Raw genomic sequence first — 19,750 nt, 5'->3', positions numbered from 1 at the left:
GGTCTAACACAACTATAACTCAAATGTCAAACTTCATAATGATGCCTAATATGAACTTATTTAGAAATTTATTGGATTAATAAATCTAGATTCAATTTAACTCAATATAAGGTGAGTCCAAGTTGATTTGAGAAGAATTCAAAATGACTCAATTTGATGTGCGTTTTGTTAAATTTATCGATTATGATGTTAATTGGGAAGATACAACACTAATAAGATCTGAACCCAACCAAATAAAGAAGTAACATCACCTCTTAACCAAAAATCTTAAAATAATGAGTTATTGGGTTTTCACATATGGTGTTTCATTTTCTTATTTTTTTTTATTAATGTAGGACTTTGACTCATATTTATATTCCCAACACATTTAACATGACTTAATTTGATTTAAGCCTAAAACTTTCATGGATCCAACTTTATTTGCTTTGATGCAAATCCAAATCTAATAAACTCAATGTAGGTATAATACAATTCTCTTCAATGTCAACTTAATTCAACTCAGTCTAAAACTTAGTTTCCGTCAACACAACTTTAATTTGGTGTGACTTAGTTAAACTTGACTTAACTCAGTTTAGAGTAAGTTCATCTATCACGGGATCAACTTGTTGGGTTTATCGAAGAGGTTCACCCGGGAGACACAAACACTAATGAGATACAAGTCAGACCATACAAAAGATTGACATCACTCTCTACCCAAAACCTCAAGACAATAGATTAATGGGTCTTTCATCTTTATATAGTGCTCTACTTTCTCATTTCTATCCAATGTGAGACTTAGACTCACACTTGGATTCCCAACAATCTCTCCCTCAAGGGTGAGTCTCTTCCACATAGGTATACTCCCCCTCCAGCGGAAGTATTCCCAACCATCCACAACCACGAGTACCCCTTCATACCACCGTTCATCTTAACGGGACACACTTACATGGAACCCTTTGCCAGAAAGACTTTCTATATAGGGACCATTATACTCGTTTGAGCCGGTCACCAAGACAAACCATCAACTCTGATACCACTGTTAGATCTATCGATGAGGAAGTTCATCGAGAAGACACAAACATAAATAAGATATAAGGTCAACCATATAAGGGATTGATACCACTCTCTATCCAAAATCTTAAGGCAATAGGTTAATGAGTCTTTCATCTTTATATAATATTCTACTTTCTCATTTCTATCTAATGTGAGACTTAGAATCACGCTTCCATCCTAACACAACTTTGTTCTAATAAATTTTTATCAACATTATAGTTCTATGAGCTTGATTTTAATTTTTTAAGCTTTGTAAACTATTTTTAATTCCCTCTGGGCTATAGCGTTGTGCCAAATTCACATATGTATCCACTCATGTAATAAAATTATACTGTTTTAATCTTATCGGTTGATCATTGGCTTGGTGCTGCAATATTTTAAGGCATGCACACGCATTCACATATAACACAAACTAAAGTATTCAACTTGGTATGTGATAGTGCAACATTAACGTTTAATTTTGTTTATCAACCAAAATGTTTTTAATGTAAAAGTATAATAAATAAGTTATTATATTAGTATTGTCCAAACAGATTAAGTCAATTTTGTAAGTTAAACCCACAACGTTAAATAATAATTTATTTTGTATTTTCTAATTGTATTCTTTTAAATTGGATTAAATATGAAATTTAACATCATTTTAAATTATATTTAAATTAAAGTTTTTTAAAATTTCAATTAGAAAAGAATTATTACTTTTTAGAATTAAAGAAAATGTAATTAAATAAATTAGTGAACTAATGTATTTAGTTCATCACTAATGGTCCAGACGGGAGTTAAATTACTTATTTTTGGACAACACGAATTAATATAATACCTATATCTTTAAATAATGAAACATGTACCAGATGACTTGTTTGCAAAATAACTGCTTTGTTTATTTTGTTTCTATCACCAATCTACTATAAAATTATATTTAGACTGTATTAATGAAAAAAAAGTAACAACAATTTTCAATAATTTTTATGTCTAATAACTTGTTAGAGATATACAATATCTAATATCTTATATTTTTTTTTATAAATATCATATTTGAAATCATAAATGAATTACTCGGAAGAATAACCCCCTATATTCTAAAAGTATAAAATTTTATTCTAACTTATAACTTTTACTAAAATCCTATATTTAAATGATGTAAATAACATATTCCTATGTTTTACATATAGAATACATTCCTTCATGTTCTATAACAAAAAGTTTAAATAAGAATAAATTAAAAATTGAACCTTGATATATTTAGGGTTTAAAATTAAACTCTAAACACTCTGACATCCTAGATTATAAGAAACTTAATTATAAATTGTTAGAATAAATTAAACTTTTTTATTAAAGGATCTCGATGGAGGAGAATGATTGATATTGTTGACATAATGCAACGAAGGAAAAGGAGCACAGTCAAGGAAGAAAAGAAAAGTTCACATACCAAATGAAAAGCGAGATGGAACATATTAGTCAACCAATATAGAATTTGTTTCGTCTTTCAACTACATAAATAACCACATTAATTTTGTCTAAATCATATCTAAAAAATAAATATTAGATATTTTGTCTATATAATTTCAATATCCATAAAAGTATTATTATATTAAAAAAAATTAAAAGAGAGATAACATAAATTTTTACCTTTTACGTCGTGATAATGAAAATGCAAATAGATATAACCATAATGTTGTGTTTATTGACATGCATACGAAATTAAATTATATTATATTTTAAAATAATAATAATATTTAATATTAAAATATGTAAATTTATTATTTATTAATATATACAATTATGGGCAATTTAGATTAAACTAGATTATAGAAATTTATAAATTATTATCATTATAAATGTTCATAATGTATAATTTAGTTCAATTTAATAAATTTATATAATTTTATAAATAAATATACATATTATAATAAATAAATTTACATATGATATTATAGGAAAATCGAAAGTGCAATCACGGTCTATGTAATACAGGTTTTGCATCATAAACCACAAATTTAGTGTTCTAGATTGCCTCTTATATTGCATAATTTAAACAATTAACAGAATAATTAATACACATAATTTTAATAAAAAAAGACGGTATTATACAACCCTTTCATTTATGTAATGAAACATGTTGCATAATTAGTTGGTTATCTGTGTCATGTAACTTGGTTTATTTTTTCTTAATATAGATTATGGAATGAAACAAGTGATGTAAAATGTTCATTTCTTATAGTTGCTAGTATATATTAGAAAATTCAAAAGAAAAATATTTCCTCCATTCCACACATTGTTGTCAGAAGTGATTTTTGTTGACAGTCTGTGATTCGTGATATCTTCCATGTTTTCTAGCATTTTATGCTGCAAATTAAAGTGTTGCCACAATTTTTTGTCATTTGAATAAGTGTTAATACTAACTATTATCTATATGAGCTACTAGCTTTGTTAAACTCTGTTACATTATCTTTTGCGCAAAGTCTATTATTAATTACTTTGAAGATTCTTCAATTTATGATCATTGAAAGTTTGTTGATATAAGAGAATTTAAAGAAACAAAATATGTAAAATAAAGAGGGGAAAGTGTTAATGAAAGAAGGGAAATGAAATAATATATACAGGGGAAAGGAAGAGAAGAGAGAAGAGAGAGGGAAATAACGAAAACGAAAAAGGAGAAATAGTTGTGTGAGACTAATATGATATTTTTACGTGCTACAACACTTGTTAAAATTTTATAACCATGAGCACTAAAATAAAATTAAAAGGGTTTGATAGGAACTAGCAATTGATGCTTAAGTGTAAAATTGGTGAATAATAGAAACTAAAGCAACTAAAATGCTTTTATGAGATATTGAAATCCAGTTGTTTATCCTTAACATTATCTAATAATTAATAGAAGAAAACAAATATTTTCACACAATTTTTTTTATGATATTTTGATACAGTATATATATATTTTTTATTGATTCATTATTTATTTATTATTTTACCTACTTTAAACTCAATAAAAAAAATGCTAAATATTGTAAAAAAAAAATTGTATTAATATATCATTACCGCCATGAACGAGAAATATATATAACATGGTATATTAAGTTGATATGCTTTTATAAATAAATAATTATTTTAAAATATTAAATAAAAATAAATTAGGTAAAAATAATTGTATGAGGGAACGAAGGATTTTCTTACATACTGTACATAAATTAGGTTAAAAGGCGGAAAATACACGTAATGTGGATAAAACGGAGCATTTTTTGTAAGGTTTAGAATGGTTGCTGGAAACTAGAGAGAAGATGTATCTTTCAAAACAAAAAAATAAAAATAAAGAACAAAAGAAGAGAAGGTGCATCCACACATAATCATATAATATAAGATAAAACGTTGTATCGTACCTGAAATTTGCATGGTGGTATCTTGTCGTGTCGTGCATGACGACGAAAATCGTTATCCGCCGCCATCACTACGAGCTCACCCTCTCCCTACGCCTTCCACGTGTCACCCAAACTTCCTTTCCCCACAGATAATATCATCTCTTTCTCTTTCTCTATATTGAAACCAAAAACTCATCTGATATACAATCATACGCATGTAGTGTAAGTAGATCCTGTTGAAGTCATAACTTTGTGGGTTAGTGAAGAGTGAAAGATGGATCACAGTGCAGATGCTCAACGCACAGACTTGATGACCATAACCCGTTTCGTGCTGAACGAACAGTCGAAGCAACCTGAGGCTCGTGGCGATTTCACAATCTTGCTCAGTCACATTGTTCTTGGCTGCAAGTTCGTTTGTTCTGCTGTTAACAAGGTTCTTCTTTCTTATACCCTCCTACTAATTCATTTCCTGTCATTTCATTACCACTCTTTCATGTTCAATATATGCATGCCACCCTTTCATTGATCGACTTCATATACAATTACCAACCTGCATATATATAGTCATAACAAAACTGCATCATTGCTATCATGAATCAATGATTTTCAGGTGAAAAACCATAAACAAACAATGTGTATATGCGTTTTTGTATATTATTTGACATATATATACTTGTATTTTACTTGATTTTTTATGAATCGGAGATATGAAAATTTTAATTATAAGAGTTGATTACGCAGGCGGGTCTTGCTAAGCTTATTGGGCTTGCTGGAGAGACAAATGTCCAGGCAAGTGGTTGATAAATAAATCTTATAGTTATGCATACTATTCCAGCATGGTAACTTTCTAATGTGTGATTCTTTGATCCTCTTTGATTATTATTATTATTTTTATTTTATTTTTATTGAATTTGTTTCTTAATTATCTGGAATGAAGGGTGAGGAGCAAAAGAAACTGGACGTCCTTTCCAATGATGTCTTTGTCAAGGCTCTGGTCAGCAGTGGACGAACAGTAAGTCATCAATGTTGTCAAGACTCTCTCTATCCACAGACATTTTGTTGATGGGTTCAGATATTTTTTGCAGTGCATCTTGGTGTCTGAAGAAGATGAGGAAGCAACATTTGTGGAGCCTTCTAAGCGTGGAAGGTTGTTAACCTATCTATAATCTAGAGTGTTCTTCCCAAATATTTATTTAGCTTCATTTTCCTCAGTCTAATCATTTAGTACCATTTTTTTTTTATTGTGCAGGTACATAGTTGTTTTTGATCCGCTGGATGGTTCCTCTAACATCGATTGTGGTGTTTCTATTGGCACAGTATGGTCTCTCCTCCGAAATGCAATCCATGTTCTTCTCTTTCCATTATATATATATATATATATATATATATACTCACACTCACTCACACACACACACACACATTATATACCGCATGAATAAGTAATATTCCAGATTAACTATAATATTGCAGTTTTCAATTGAGTGTGTTGTGTTGCATGTAGATTTTTGGGATTTATTTGGTGAAAGAAAACCGTGAACCAACCATAGAAGATGTTTTGCAACCCGGGAAGAACATGTTGGCTGCTGGTTATTGTATGTATGGAAGCTCTTGCACGGTATGGTAAATTTAATCCCAGTTTAAGTTTCTCTTCTTTTTTTCCCTTAGACAGTTTCAATTTCTTCTCTTTTGGGGTCATCTTATTACTCTGTTTACGATAACTTTTTAAGGTGGGTATCCAAGTCAGTGATCAATTTTTACTCTCAATAGATAATAGTACATTGTGTCGGTACAAATTTTTGTATTGACTTGACTATTTTTATATGAAAGGATAAGCTCAGTTTCTTTTGTTTTGTTTGTTTTCCTGTGCGCCTGTGGACTGAGTTGTCGTATGCTTTAATTTTAATTCATTCCAAAATTACAAATTTTTTAATCACTAATTTGGGACATTTTTACAGTTTGTGCTAAGCACCGGAAGTGGCGTGAATGGTTTCACCCTTGATCCATCTCTTGGAGAGTTCATTCTTACTCACCCTGACATCAAGGTATTAATCTACCAGTTCATCAATAACTATTGCACATTGCTATTCTCTCTCGAAATGCTCTTGCTTGGGGACTCAACTCTTTAAAAGGTCACAGAGTGCTTTATATTCAATTTTACACACTAAAATCTCACTCCAAGTTTTTGTTTTATCCTTGAATCTTCCCCGAGGATTGACTTGTACAGTGCTTCAATTTGGGTCCAAGTTTCATCAATCAAGAAGGAGATGTGATGCGCTATATTAGGCCATATGAACTTGCTAAATTTATTTTCATCTTGGTTAAGATGATAATTCATTTATCACCCTGTCTCTTGAGCAAATATTTGATCTATTTATACAAGAAACTACTTAGTTAATGGACAGGATATATCTCCTCGAAAAATCTCTATTTAGGAAGTCGTAAACATCTATTTGTTGAAAGGAAATACCTGTTTAAACCCTTTGAAGTTAAGAATAAGACTCCATCTATCTATCTTTCAATGAGAACATAATGAATGAGTTGTCATACAGAGTTTTAAGATTAAGACTGATCTTTATTGAAGCCATCTGTGACATGCTTGAATCATGTTAATTGCCTGATGTATGGTTCACCATTCAGGTCCCGAAGAAAGGAAAAATATATTCAGTGAACGAAGGAAATGCTAAAAATTGGGATGGTCCTACTAGCAAGTATGTATAAATCCAATCCAATAGTGTTAAAATGTCTCAGACACTGCAAGGAAACTTATGAGTTGTGACACTTTCCTTTCTTGCATCTGTTCAGGTATGTGGAAAACTGCAAGTTTCCAAAAGACGGTTCATCACCAAAGTCCTTAAGATATGTTGGAAGGGACTATAATGGATTCTCAGTCCTTCAAGGAGTTTCATTGCTAGAGTATAGCATGTTTTTGATTTACAGTGTGATAAAAAACCTTCAAAATCACGGGGGCTACTTCAAAACCATGTTAAAAGCATAATTTTTCCAATGCAACAATGTGTTGCTTCACATTCACCAACACGCTGTTAGTCCTCGTATAGTTGCCCTGCAACCAAGATGTGGCTACTGAATGACTAACTCATATGTATCACTTGATGACATTGCTTTGTCTGTATTTGTATGATTAACAGCATGGTAGCTGATGTTCACCGCACATTTCTTTATGGAGGTATCTTTCTGTACCCGGCTGATAAAAAGAGTCCAAATGGGAAACTTCGGTATGCCATTTTCAATCAGTATCTAATTTCTTGAGTAGCATATGCAATATTCCTACACTGTTTATGGTTTAACAGAAGAAATTAGTGCAAAAATTATCTTTGATTGGTGCAGTGTTCTCTACGAAGTCTTCCCAATGTCATTCTTGATGGAGCAGGCAGGAGGGCAGGCTTTCACTGGCAAGCAAAGGGTAATTTTACCAAAAACAGTTTTTAAGTTCTGTCATATGGCTTTCTTCCTGTTTTGGTTTAAGGAGTTAGCACTCACTGCCACTGCATTAGCACACTGATAACCCCTGCATAATTAGTAACGATGAAGTTGTGCACCAGAAATTTGTGTCTTGTTTTCTGTTCTCTGATATAGATGTATATGTATATGTATGTGAACAGGCACTTGATTTGGTTCCAACAAAGTTGCACGAGAGATCTCCCATATTCCTTGGTAGCTATGAGGATGTAGAGGAAATCAAAGCCCTTTATGCTGCTGATCAAAAATTGGAATGAAAGAAACCATAATTCTTTGTCTTTTTCAACTTACAATCAAGTCTCATCTAATTGTTGCACAGATACATGGTCATGTATATGCCAAGAAGGCTTGTTAATGTTTTTGTGATTTACAAAAAGTATTATATTACGTCATATCTAAATACATTTTAATCTAATATTTTCAATATATAGCAATATTTTAATTTTTTTAGATAGTTTTTTTTACGATTTCTTAATTATTATAATGTTAAAATTGCATTTTTGTCTAAATTTGTAATATTTTATATTTGACATTTTTTAGTTTCTCATCGTTGAAATGTTCTTACTAGATTTTTTTTATATGTTGATATTTGTTTATAAAGTGATATGGTATGTTAGTGTTTGTTTCTTATAAATGTATGATTTTGTGACAATTTATGACGAGTGGATTTTGTCAATAGACGTAAAACCCTTAACATAGTTTAATTGATTTTAATTATATTTATTGAACATATTTCTATAATGTTTTTTAAAGGAAGTCTACTAATAGAATTTTTTCTTCCTATAGTTTCATTTTAATAATTAACCATTGGATGGAACAATATGTCATGGGATAATAAGATTAAGAGGTAGTGTTACTTTTTCTTTTTTCTTAATGAACAGGTAAACTAACATTCAATCGTCATTATTGATAATAAATTTATTAACCTCTACACGCTAACTTATTACATTTGATTATTGTGTTTTACTTAATTAATAAATAAATAAATAAATTATTCACAAAGGTCAAATTTTAACATTTATTAATTAATTAAAATTACATAAATAAATATGCCATGACTTACGCCAAGCAATAAAAACAAGAAAATATTTATAATATGTTCGACATAGTTGACCAACTTAGTTAAAACTAGTGAATAGTTGAAATTTGGTAAATTAGAAGGGAATTTATTTTAAAATAAGTACGTTTCCATGCAAAATTAGAATTAATTTTATTAAAAATTAATATATTGATCCAAAATTTTAAAAACAAATAAATATTTTTAAAAATTTAATTACATTAAATTTATTTAACATATCAAATGTTTTTTTCACTGATATTAAAACCATAACATATCAAATATCATAAATAATTTAAATATTAATATTAAACATGTTTTACACATAAAAAATAATATTAAAATAAATATATTTATTTGTTTTTAAAATTTAGATACTAAAATATATTAAAATTTCATATATAAAAAAATTGTGTTTGACATATAAAAGAATAATATTAAAATAATTATTTATTTACTTTCAAAATTTAGAAACTAATTTTATGGACAAAATTTAATTTTGTGTCAAAATTCAAAATTTAAAAACATATTTAATTCTAAAAATAAAGATTTAAAAGGGAATAAATAGAAAATTGATTTTATTTTTTTTAAATCGGACGAGGTCTTTCTTTGAACTAAAAGATTGAATATTTGAGGAACTTGTTTGATTTCAATGAAAAGTTTAAATAACGTTTATTTATCTTCAATTTTATTTATTTTATCTCAAAAAAGAAAATATGTAGAAATATGAAGAAGAAAAAGAGAAGCATGAAATCTTGTATTTATGTATTTTCGCATAATAACTCCATCCAGAAATCTAATAACTCGATTAAATTAGTTTTTTTACATTCAATTTTTTTTTGTAAGACTAACAATAAAACTATACTAGAGACCTATATATACATAGATCTTAAACTATGCAATATCTTTTATGACACAATTTTATCGTAAGAATCACTGTAAACACTTGAGTCAATAACATACAAGAATTTGGTAAAATAAAACAAGATCATTTAAAATACTTTTTGAAAGAAATGAAAAAGAAAGACAAATAGATGATGATTCTCTAACCAATAATCTTCAAACTTTTGATATTGTGAAGAGACTCAAAAATATATATTTTAGATATGTAAAGTTCTTTTTACGTATTTAATATATTCTAAAATTTTCTCATTTATACATAATGATATGATTAATATGCTAAAACAAAATTGAATCCATTTTGATGTTCTTTGGATAGACAAAAACATTTTAGTGAACTAATTTGAATTTTTAATCCATTGAAATTATTAAAAATATCTAAAAAACTTTAATCAATTAAATGTGAGAGCTTACAACAAGTTCGCTAGTGGAATTAATCAACTAGATGTTAATTTTAAATAATTAAAGTTATATTTTTTATGAGCTACTTGAAGATTTTTATTATTAATTTATTTTTAATTCATTAAAAACCTTCTAACCTTTAAGAAAGCAATTCAAATTGGTTCCTGTAGATACTCTTATTAATAGAGGGGAATATAATTATTTAAAGATATACATAAAGATTATAAGATGAAACTAACACCAAACATCCAAATTAAGATAAACAAAGCCTTTCATTTTTTCTAATTATCTTGTTGTCTTTTTTTTCTTTAATTTCTCTCTTCATCCTCTCAAATAATATGAATAATTTTCTTATCTTTTTTCTTAATATAGACTCTATTATTAAATAATATGAATAATTTTCTTATCTTTTTTCTTAATACAGACTCTATTATTTAGAGTTATTAACATGACTCGTGACCATAAATCAGTTTTAATTTATTTTAAAATAAGACTTTTTTAAGAGACTCTTCAGTTTTAATTGTGTCTTTCCTTCACCTCAACACTTCAAATCTGCAACCCATCTTTCTCTTCAAGTCCAAAAGGAAACTACCATGGATGGAGGAAGAAACCCAAGGAGGAGAGAGAGAGCTTCCCAACACTTCAAACAACCTTCAAGATCTTTTCCCAAGCATCCTAGGTGATTTTATTCGTCTAAAAATGATGGATGATCAAAACCCTCGCGAAAACGTGATTAAATATCCTCTCTCACGTATCATGGCCGACAAAATTGTTCGTATTATTCTTTTTATGCTTAATTCTTGTGAGATCTAAAGGTTTATTGACTGCTTGGTTTATGACTGACCGGACAGTCATACTATACACATATACTTTTCCATTTAATTGTTCGTAATATTGTTTTCATGCTTAAATCTTATTGTGGCTTGATCACCATGACTTATAATTGGTTCTTTAGGTGTTGAAAAATATCTTTTATAACCTATAAATTAAACAAAGTATCTAATGGAGTTTGTATTTAGGAATAAAGTATGATTTATTAGTAATTTTATACTACTGATCTTAACACATGTTGGTTTGTTAAGGATTTAAAGGATTGAAACTTAATAAAGAAACATAGACTCAAGTTGTTAAAGATTAAGATTTGAGTAAATTTTTGAGTTAATTTTAACATGAAATTATAATTAAATTGATTGCGTATGCTTGAGAGTGAGAATGAAATTGGTGAAATATAATCCTAATAATATACTTATCTATAATTTCTATGCTTGAGAGTGAGAATGAAATTTGTGAAATATAATCCTAATAATATACTTATCTATAATTTCTATTTTAGTATGTATGTCAAGTGTTTGATAAAAATACACATTTCTTTTTATAATTTATTATTATTATTAAATATAAGAAATATTTATTATTTGCTATATTAGAACATATATACTTTGTCACTTAAAACTAAATACACTAACTATATATATATATATATATATATATATATATATATATATATATATATATATATATATATATATATATATATATATATATATATAGGGGTTTGCTAACGCGCGTACGCCTGTTTTTCAGTTGGTACATTTTAGCAATGTGTACCGGGTTTTAGTAGACAAAAATATCCTTATATATCATGGATTTTAAGTTTTAAGGTTAAGGGTATTTTAATAATTTTCATTCTCAAAACTTAAAAAAAGAAACCCCCAAACCCTTCCTCACCTCTCTCATTCCTCTCAATCCTTTCTCTTTCATCTCTCTCACTCTAACCTTTTCTCTGTCATCCCTGCTGTAGTCCCAATTGAAAAAATCAGAAACACCCTACTGTCTCTGTCATCCTACTGGAGTCTCAATTGAAAAAATCAGAAACACCCTACTGTATCCCCAATTGAAAAAATCAGAAACAATTGCCGTTAAACAATCTTACAAAAAAATGATTTTATAATGAGTTTTGATCTTATAATTTTTGTCTCATCTAATTTTATCCAATTTTCACAAGCATAAAGGAATTGGTAATTGACCTGGAAAAAATCAGAAATACTTGTTAAACAATTTCTTACAAAAAATGATTTTATAATGAGTTTTTATTTTATAATTTTTGTCTTATCTAATTTTATCTAATTTTCACAAGCATAATGACATTAGAGGAATTGGTAATTGGCCTAGAAAAAATCAGAAACGCTCGTTGTTAAACAATTTCTTACAAAAAATGACTTTATAATGAGTTTTCATTTTATAATTTTTGTCGTATATAATTTTATCTAATTTTCACAAGCATAATTGACATCTGAAAGAATTGGTAATTGGCCTGGAGGGTTTTTTTTAGAGATGATGATTCAACATATGGAGATGATGAAATTAGAGAAATTAGTGAAGATGGTGAAATTGAAGAGATCTTGAATGAACCTTTGCCTGAAGGTGAATATGTCAATGACTCAACTCTTTACAAAGGCAAATTGTTTAAAGGCAAGTGTTTCTGATATGTTCAATTGGGACTATAGTAGGGATGACAGAGAAAAGGTTGGAGTGAGAGAGATGAAAGAGAAAGGATTGAGAGGAATGAGAGAGGCGAGCAAGGGTTTGGGGGTTTCTTTTTTTTTTTTTTTAAGTTTTGAGAATGAAAATTATTAAAATACCCTTAACCTTAAAACTTAAAATCCATGATATATAAGAATATTTTTGTCTACTAAAACCCGGTACACATTGCTAAAATGTACCAACTGAAAAACAGGCGTACGTGCGTTAACAAACCCCATATATATATATATATATATATATATATATATATATATATATATATATATATATATATATATAAACATGTATGTATACATGTACGTGTATTTATTATATTGAGATATGAAACATGTAATAATCTATAATCCATTAATATACGAAAAAGTTTCTAAAATTGACTATATCTTTAAATTAAAAATTAAAATATATCTAATGAGAAGATGGATAATAGTTTTATTAGTTATTTTGTTATTTAAAAACACACCATAAAAATATTTATGGATAACATTAATTAATTTTCAAGTTTTACTTTTAATAATAAATAACTTAATGCATTTTTATTTATTAAATTATAAATTATAAACATTTATAACTAGAAACTCCACTAATATTTCTTTATAACATTTTTGAAATTATTCTCTCCTAATCAAAATTATCACTTCTCTTTCACTTAGAATATTATCATATAGTTAATCTATTTATGTTATAAAATTTAAATTTTCCTACAATATGTACATACTTGTACATTTTATACAGAATACACGTTGAAAACATTGGAATACAACTTTTTAATTATGATAATTCCATTTCTTAAGAAAAAGTTTATTGTCTCCTCTGTAAACCTAACTTAAAAAAATTCATTTTCTTAATTTTATTCATCACTATTGTTTCCTAGAAATAATCTATGTATATTATTTTTTTCAAAATTTTAAATTTTGCAATTTGTTGACTCTATCAAACAAATTAAAATTATATTATTTAGTATAACAGAATATAACGTGGAGACACATTCCCTTTCGCTTTACATTTCTCGATGCAGTTGAAAACTATTTCTAATCATGTAAAGCTATTGGACGAGTGTGTAGAACACACGCACCCGTTCCAATACTATTTGAGACGATGCATTTTCAAATGTTACTAAAAAATTCTCCATTTTTGTCGCGTTCTAAAAAGGAGCGTTGTAAATTTATTTATCAGAACTCTGATTCCTTACACTTTCCTCCAATAACAATATACTACTATCAGATTAATAATATATAAAATATAACCCCTTCAAATTATATGGGAGAATGAATAAATTAACTGAAAAGAAGAGAAGAGATACATGAACATGAGATTGTTTGATGCCTAGACTATACTTGTTTTCGAGATTATATTAGATTTAGATATCTTGGACAGTCAAGTTGCAACAAAAAGAGGTCCAACATCATTTTATTCCGATTATAATATATGTTTGGCGCGTTATCTTCAATTATTCTAATAAATTCTCCATGGTATAGTGGAATATAAAATATGTACTGTTCCGAATGCGACACCAACTTGTCTTGGGAGGACCCACTAAATCTCCCAATACATTGAACTGGTTAAGGTTCTTGTTTTTTCATAGTGTGACATCATATGTATAACAACTATTAAACTAAAACTAATTTGACGTATGACACATGCTTCTAGTATAATATATTTATTGTATGATTTTTTAGTTAAAATTATAATTTTAGTTTATTAACTTATCTATTATTGAAAAGAATGAAGGAAATTGTTGCCAATGATACACACTTCTAGTATAACCTGTTTGCCGTCTGATTTTTAAAGTAGGGTTATTAACTTATCCATCATTGAAAGTGAAAACAATTGTTGTAAAAAATGATAATTTTAAGTAAAATTAATGCTACACATACATAAAAAAAAAAGTTTCTAATTTTTCTCTTTTTCATTTAGAGAAAAAAAGAAGAAGTAAGGATATTGCTGGCGTTAGTGTTTATTACATCATTTCTATGCCAGTGTTGAATAAATTAGTGTCTCAATTAATTGATTGATCATTTCTGAAATGTTTCATTAAATGACAAAAGGTGATTCACAGATTAGATGACAGCCTTTTTCTCATCTCATCCTGTATGTTTTTCATTTGGTTTTCCTTATATTCTTCCTTTGTGATGGGGTTCTTTTCAGTTTTCACATCCTTCAACTCTTACTCTGCTTCACAGGAGATGTATCTGTGATCTTCGGTTCTGGATTCTGGGATTGGTTGCATGAAGGTCTTTTTGGGTTTCTGGGAGTGCTGTTCTTTGCATGTTTCGAACAGATAAGTACTTGGCTTCCTTGATGAGCCTTGAAGGTTTCTGATGCTGTTTTTCTGCACTTTTTGAACCCTATTCCTTTGTTTTGCATTTGGGTATTGTTTTGGAGTTGTCCCCTCAGTTGGCGTGTTAGTTTTTGTTTTTATGTGTGTGGATTTGAGATTTGGTCTCTGTGAAATGATGTTTGTGAGACAGATTTATTCCTGTTAAATTGGTGGCTATTTTTAATTGAAAATCAAGAGGGTAATAAACGAAAATGAAGAAGCTGTTGGATGATGGAGCGTGAATGAGTTTGCATGCTTTCAATATATGTTGATAGTGTGAAAAGGGTTGAAGGAAATTGGATTGGAGCTAAGATTTGAGGTCTAATGGGTTCATTGGTCTGATTTGGGTTGTGGTTTGTGCGAAGCAATGGAAGGGAATTTGCCCCAGGGAGGTATAATTCAAGGTGGGACGTCTTTCGGTGGCTTTGATTTGCCGGGATCAATTCGGGTTCAGCATCAAGCACAACATCCACATGCCATGCACCAACATCAAACTCATCCGCGTCAAGGATCTTCTGTACATTCCACAGTTCATGATGTTTTCCCTCTTACAATGGGAACCCTGCAGAACTGTGACCAAACTATTTCAATGACAGAGTTTAGTAAAGAAAACAGAAGTAAAAACTCAGCGAGTGAGGAAGACGAGCCGAGCTTTACCGAGGATGGTGTTGATTGTCACCATGAAGCTAGTAGAGGGAAGAAAGGATCACCTTGGCAGCGGGTTAAGTGGACTGATAAGATGGTAAGACTTCTGATAACAGCTGTTTCTTATATTGGCGAGGATGTGACTGTTGATGGCGGTGGCAGTGGAAGAAGGAAGTTTGCAGTATTACAGAAGAAGGGTAAGTGGAAATCTGTTTCCAAGGTCATGGCTGAGAGGGGTTATCACGTTTCACCTCAGCAATGCGAGGATAAATTCAATGATCTCAATAAAAGATACAAAAAGCTTAACGATATGCTTGGGAGAGGCACTTCTTGTCAGGTTGTTGAAAATCCCGCTCTGTTGGATGTGATAGATTTTCTTTCTGATAAAGAAAAGGACGATGTTCGAAAAATATTAAGCTCAAAACACCTGTTCTATGAGGAGATGTGTTCTTACCATAATGGTAACAGGTTGCATTTACCCCATGATCCTGCATTGCAACGTTCACTCCAGTTAGCGCTGCGAAATAGGGATGATCATGACAACGATGATATGAGAAGGTCCCATCATGACGATCACGGCGAAGATGATCCAGATGTGGAAATTGATGATCATGATGATTTTGAAGAGAATTGTGCTTCTCATGGTGATAGTAGAGGAATATATGCACCATTAGGTGGACCTGTGAAGAAACTGAAACAAGGCCAAGGCCAAGAAGATGGTAATACTTTTGGCAATTCTCTAAATTGTCAGGACTACAACAGAAGTTCGTATCCCCATGGACAGATGGTCCAATCTGATGTGAATCAAGGTTTACCTGAAAGCATGAGAGCAGCTTGGTTACAGAAGCAATGGGTTGAATCTCGCTCACTTCAGTTAGAGGAACAAAAGATACAAATTCAGGTTGAGATGCTGGAACTAGAGAAACAGAGATTCAAGTGGCAGAGGTTTAGTAAGAAAAAGGATCGGGAGTTGGAGAAGCTAAGTCTAGAAAATGAAAGAATGAAGCTTGAAAATGAACGTATTGCTTTAGAACTTAAGCGAAAGGAAATGAGCACTGGCTTTAAATAGGTCAGGACCCTCGCAAGCTTTGTAGCAATTGCATTACATGCATGGTGCTCCATTTTCCTTTCTTTTGCTCTCTTTGTTCAGTTGTTTTTTTAGTTCAAAGTATGGGTTTTTTATTTGGGAACTTTGCAAATCTAACTTTCCCTCTTGCTTGTACGTTTAAGTTTGTCAATAGTAGTGCATAAGGGTTAGACTCTACTGAAGTTTTGTTGCCTATGTTCAAAGACTGTGTAGCTGAAAACCTTTAATCTTTTTAATTTGTAATTTTAAATTTCTGGTATTATTAATTGTCTCTCCTTCCAGTTATCTTACAGCCTGTATTTCTTCTTCTGGTTATTTCTTTGTTTTCTTCGTTCTTTGAAATCATTCATGTCCCTAATATAATGAGAATAAGTTTTTTTTTTTTTTTTATTGTTGAAATCATGTCTACTGCTCATAAACTTGGGTCACTTGCATCTTTTAAAATTCTGATAGAGTATCAGTGCTCTCTCTTGGAGAGAGCAGTGATTCTGCGGTAAAAGCAGAGAAAGAGGTAGAAGTGAAGTTGTGGTAACAGAAGATCTGTTGACGCATGTAACAACAATAGATTGGAGGAAGTTACTGAAGATTCTTGCAAAGAAGAAACACCAGTGGAGGAAGATTTCATTCACTTGTGCAAGGACGCAACAGAAGCGGTTGCACAATGGAATGGAATTGAGCAACAATGAAGGAGCAAAGGATCTCGTCTTCAAAAAGATTTGCTCCACTGCCACAATTCATTCTGTCTTCCATGTGCAAGATTCACTTAATCTTGGTTTGCACTTGAGAAGTATGAATCAGTGACAACAACCTTGTAATGTCATCTATCAACCAGAACCTTTGTTCTTTTTTCCTTTTTTGTAGTTGCCAGTGACATCTTCATCTTCTTTACCAATGGCGCCCCCTCCTCCCCCATTGACTTTTCCTGTGTTTTACTTCTCCATTGAACTCTAGTCTTTCTTGGGTGCCATTGGCAACACCCTAGAAATGCTCCTCAAAATCGCAGCGTAGAATAGAAGAGTTCAAATTGGGAAAATTCATTAGGAATTGTGAGAAATTGGAGGAGCTTTCTAGGAATTGCATTAGCAACATCTATGGAATTTCCAGAGTCAGACCATTTTATGCAAATAATACATTGCAATGAAATGCCATATGTTCTGATGTATGTGACTTGTTTCTAATGCAGAAAAGTTGTAGATTTCTTTTACATTGTCCTAAAGTCAGTAACATTTGAAACAGTAATCTTGGTTGTGTTCTTCTTTTGAATCTTTTAGGTCTTCTGTGCTTGTAGGAGTTTGTCCATTTTGTTTAAAGGGTTGGACAATGGTAGGTGGAAAGAGTTTTATGGTATTGTGTCATTGTAAGCTCTGTGTCTTTGGCTGTAGTGAAGTACTCAGGTTTTGGGGGGAATTTTCTTAGTCAAGGAAATCATAAGTATATAAGGTGGTTTAAGAGGAAAGAGGGTGAATTTTTTTGTTCCTTTTATGAAATATATGCCATCTTTGCTTGTGATGAAATTGTGCTCGCTGTTAAATTGCTTAAGCTACAAAGTTCATGCATGGTGTCATCAATTTATCTCATTCAATTACATAAACATAAACCACATGTAGATAATGCAGAGTTCCATCCTATTTAGTCGTTACCACAGTGCATGTATATAGTTTTGTTGCTTTATTATTTGATTTTTTAACCTTAGGAAGGTATAAAACATTGGTTACTACGATCAAACTCCTGGTCATCAAGTCAATGATTAGGTAGACTTGGAAATACTTTTAAAGGATGAACAAATCACTGACCTAACTTGTGCTGAAAGTTACTTATGAAAATAGTTGTGTCCTAGGATCAAACTATTGACTACTTGGCCTAAAAGCTTTGATGGTATGTCGAGATTCATATGTTGGTAAAAGCTTACAGCTTAGAGCCTTAGACTATTGGGTTAGTGACCTAAAATTCTTTTGTTCAATTGTTTACATAATTTCTATTTACTGGTTTAGTTATAATTTGAATTCTAATTGTCTTTATTTTAATTTTTTATTAAAAATATGTTTCTTTTTTCTGATAATTTATAATCCAGCTCTCTTTATTGAGGATTTTTTAAAAACTTTCTTTGAATTTGATGCTATGTATAAGAGTGTGATCTCTTTAGCAAGGAGAACAACGACCATTTATGTTTGTACTTTATAGTCTATTATTAACTGATGAAATGGGAATATTTTCCAATAAAGTTATACCTTAATCCATAATTGGAGAAGATAAACATGTTTCGGAAATTGATTGTGGATTTAATGTGTCTGTGTGAATCCATTTGTGTGTGTAGAATGATCTTGTGAATTAATTTATCATGGAGACATTTATTCTGTCGGCGTATGTGATGTAAAGTGTATTTAATATTTCATAAATGGTGTATTGATGATGCTTGGCGTCTCTTAGGGTAAAATATCCTGTGTTCAAGTTACTGTGATATTAAGCTCAACTCCATAAGGGGATGGAATATGTGATTTTTTTCCCCTTTTCATGTATACTGTGAGTGTAAACCATGATATGAGTGTAACTACGTGATAAAATAATTATTTACTAAAATGAAGATAAAATGTGAATGTACGGTTGTTGGTCACCCATTTATCCAATTCACTATTTACCCTACTCATGATGAAGTTAGATACTTGGGGTCTGTTTGGACTAATCTATAAGGACTTCAAACAAATTTTAATTTAGAGAAGTTTATTTAATTTTTTTCTTCTTAGTTTTCTCTCCTATAAGTCCTTATCAGAAAATGTGTCAATTAATTCCTTTAGTAGAATTTTTGAAATTCAAGACATGATATGTTTCGGATGCGTGAACAAAAGTTTGTGAAATATATTGTATAGATGTATCATATTGGTAAAGAGAGATACATTTATAATTTCTCATTAATGAACCCAATTCATAAAAAAATG

General features: G+C 30.1%; 2 protein-coding genes across 3 annotated transcripts; both read left to right on the top strand.

Moving 5' to 3' along the window:
- The first annotated feature begins 4,560 nt into the window (after nt 1-4,560).
- Nucleotides 4,561-8,312, top strand: LOC124832537 (fructose-1,6-bisphosphatase, cytosolic). 2 transcript variants are annotated; one of them, XM_047306761.2, is made up of 12 exons: nt 4,561-4,818; nt 5,127-5,174; nt 5,323-5,397; nt 5,471-5,532; nt 5,635-5,701; nt 5,887-6,000; nt 6,341-6,427; nt 7,023-7,093; nt 7,188-7,253; nt 7,532-7,618; nt 7,731-7,806; nt 8,006-8,312. In XM_047306761.2, the coding sequence occupies exons 1-12, from the start codon at nt 4,660-4,662 to the stop codon at nt 8,117-8,119; spliced, it is 1,026 nt and encodes a 341-aa protein (XP_047162717.1). In that variant the 5' UTR covers nt 4,561-4,659; the 3' UTR covers nt 8,120-8,312. The 2 variants fall into 2 exon arrangements, with proteins under 2 accessions (XP_047162717.1, XP_087952804.1); XM_088096678.1 differs by lacking the exon at nt 4,561-4,818 and having other exon boundaries at nt 5,130-5,224.
- Nucleotides 8,313-14,738: 6,426 nt separating this feature from the next.
- On the top strand, nt 14,739-17,079 carry LOC124832533 (uncharacterized). Its single transcript, XM_047306754.2, has 2 exons — nt 14,739-14,856; nt 14,949-17,079. Exon 2 carries the CDS (start codon nt 15,453-15,455, stop codon nt 16,797-16,799), a length of 1,347 nt encoding a protein of 448 aa, XP_047162710.1. The 5' UTR covers nt 14,739-14,856; nt 14,949-15,452; the 3' UTR covers nt 16,800-17,079.
- The last annotated feature ends 2,671 nt before the right edge of the window (nt 17,080-19,750 follow it).

The sequence above is a fragment of the Vigna umbellata genome, chromosome 8, assembly GCF_029865625.1.
Source record: "Vigna umbellata cultivar VRB3 chromosome 8, Vumbellata_1.0, whole genome shotgun sequence".
Classification (NCBI taxonomy): Eukaryota; Viridiplantae; Streptophyta; class Magnoliopsida; order Fabales; family Fabaceae; genus Vigna; species Vigna umbellata.
The sequence above is the reverse complement of the archived record's forward strand: the minus strand, read 5'-3'. Positions and strand labels throughout refer to the sequence as shown.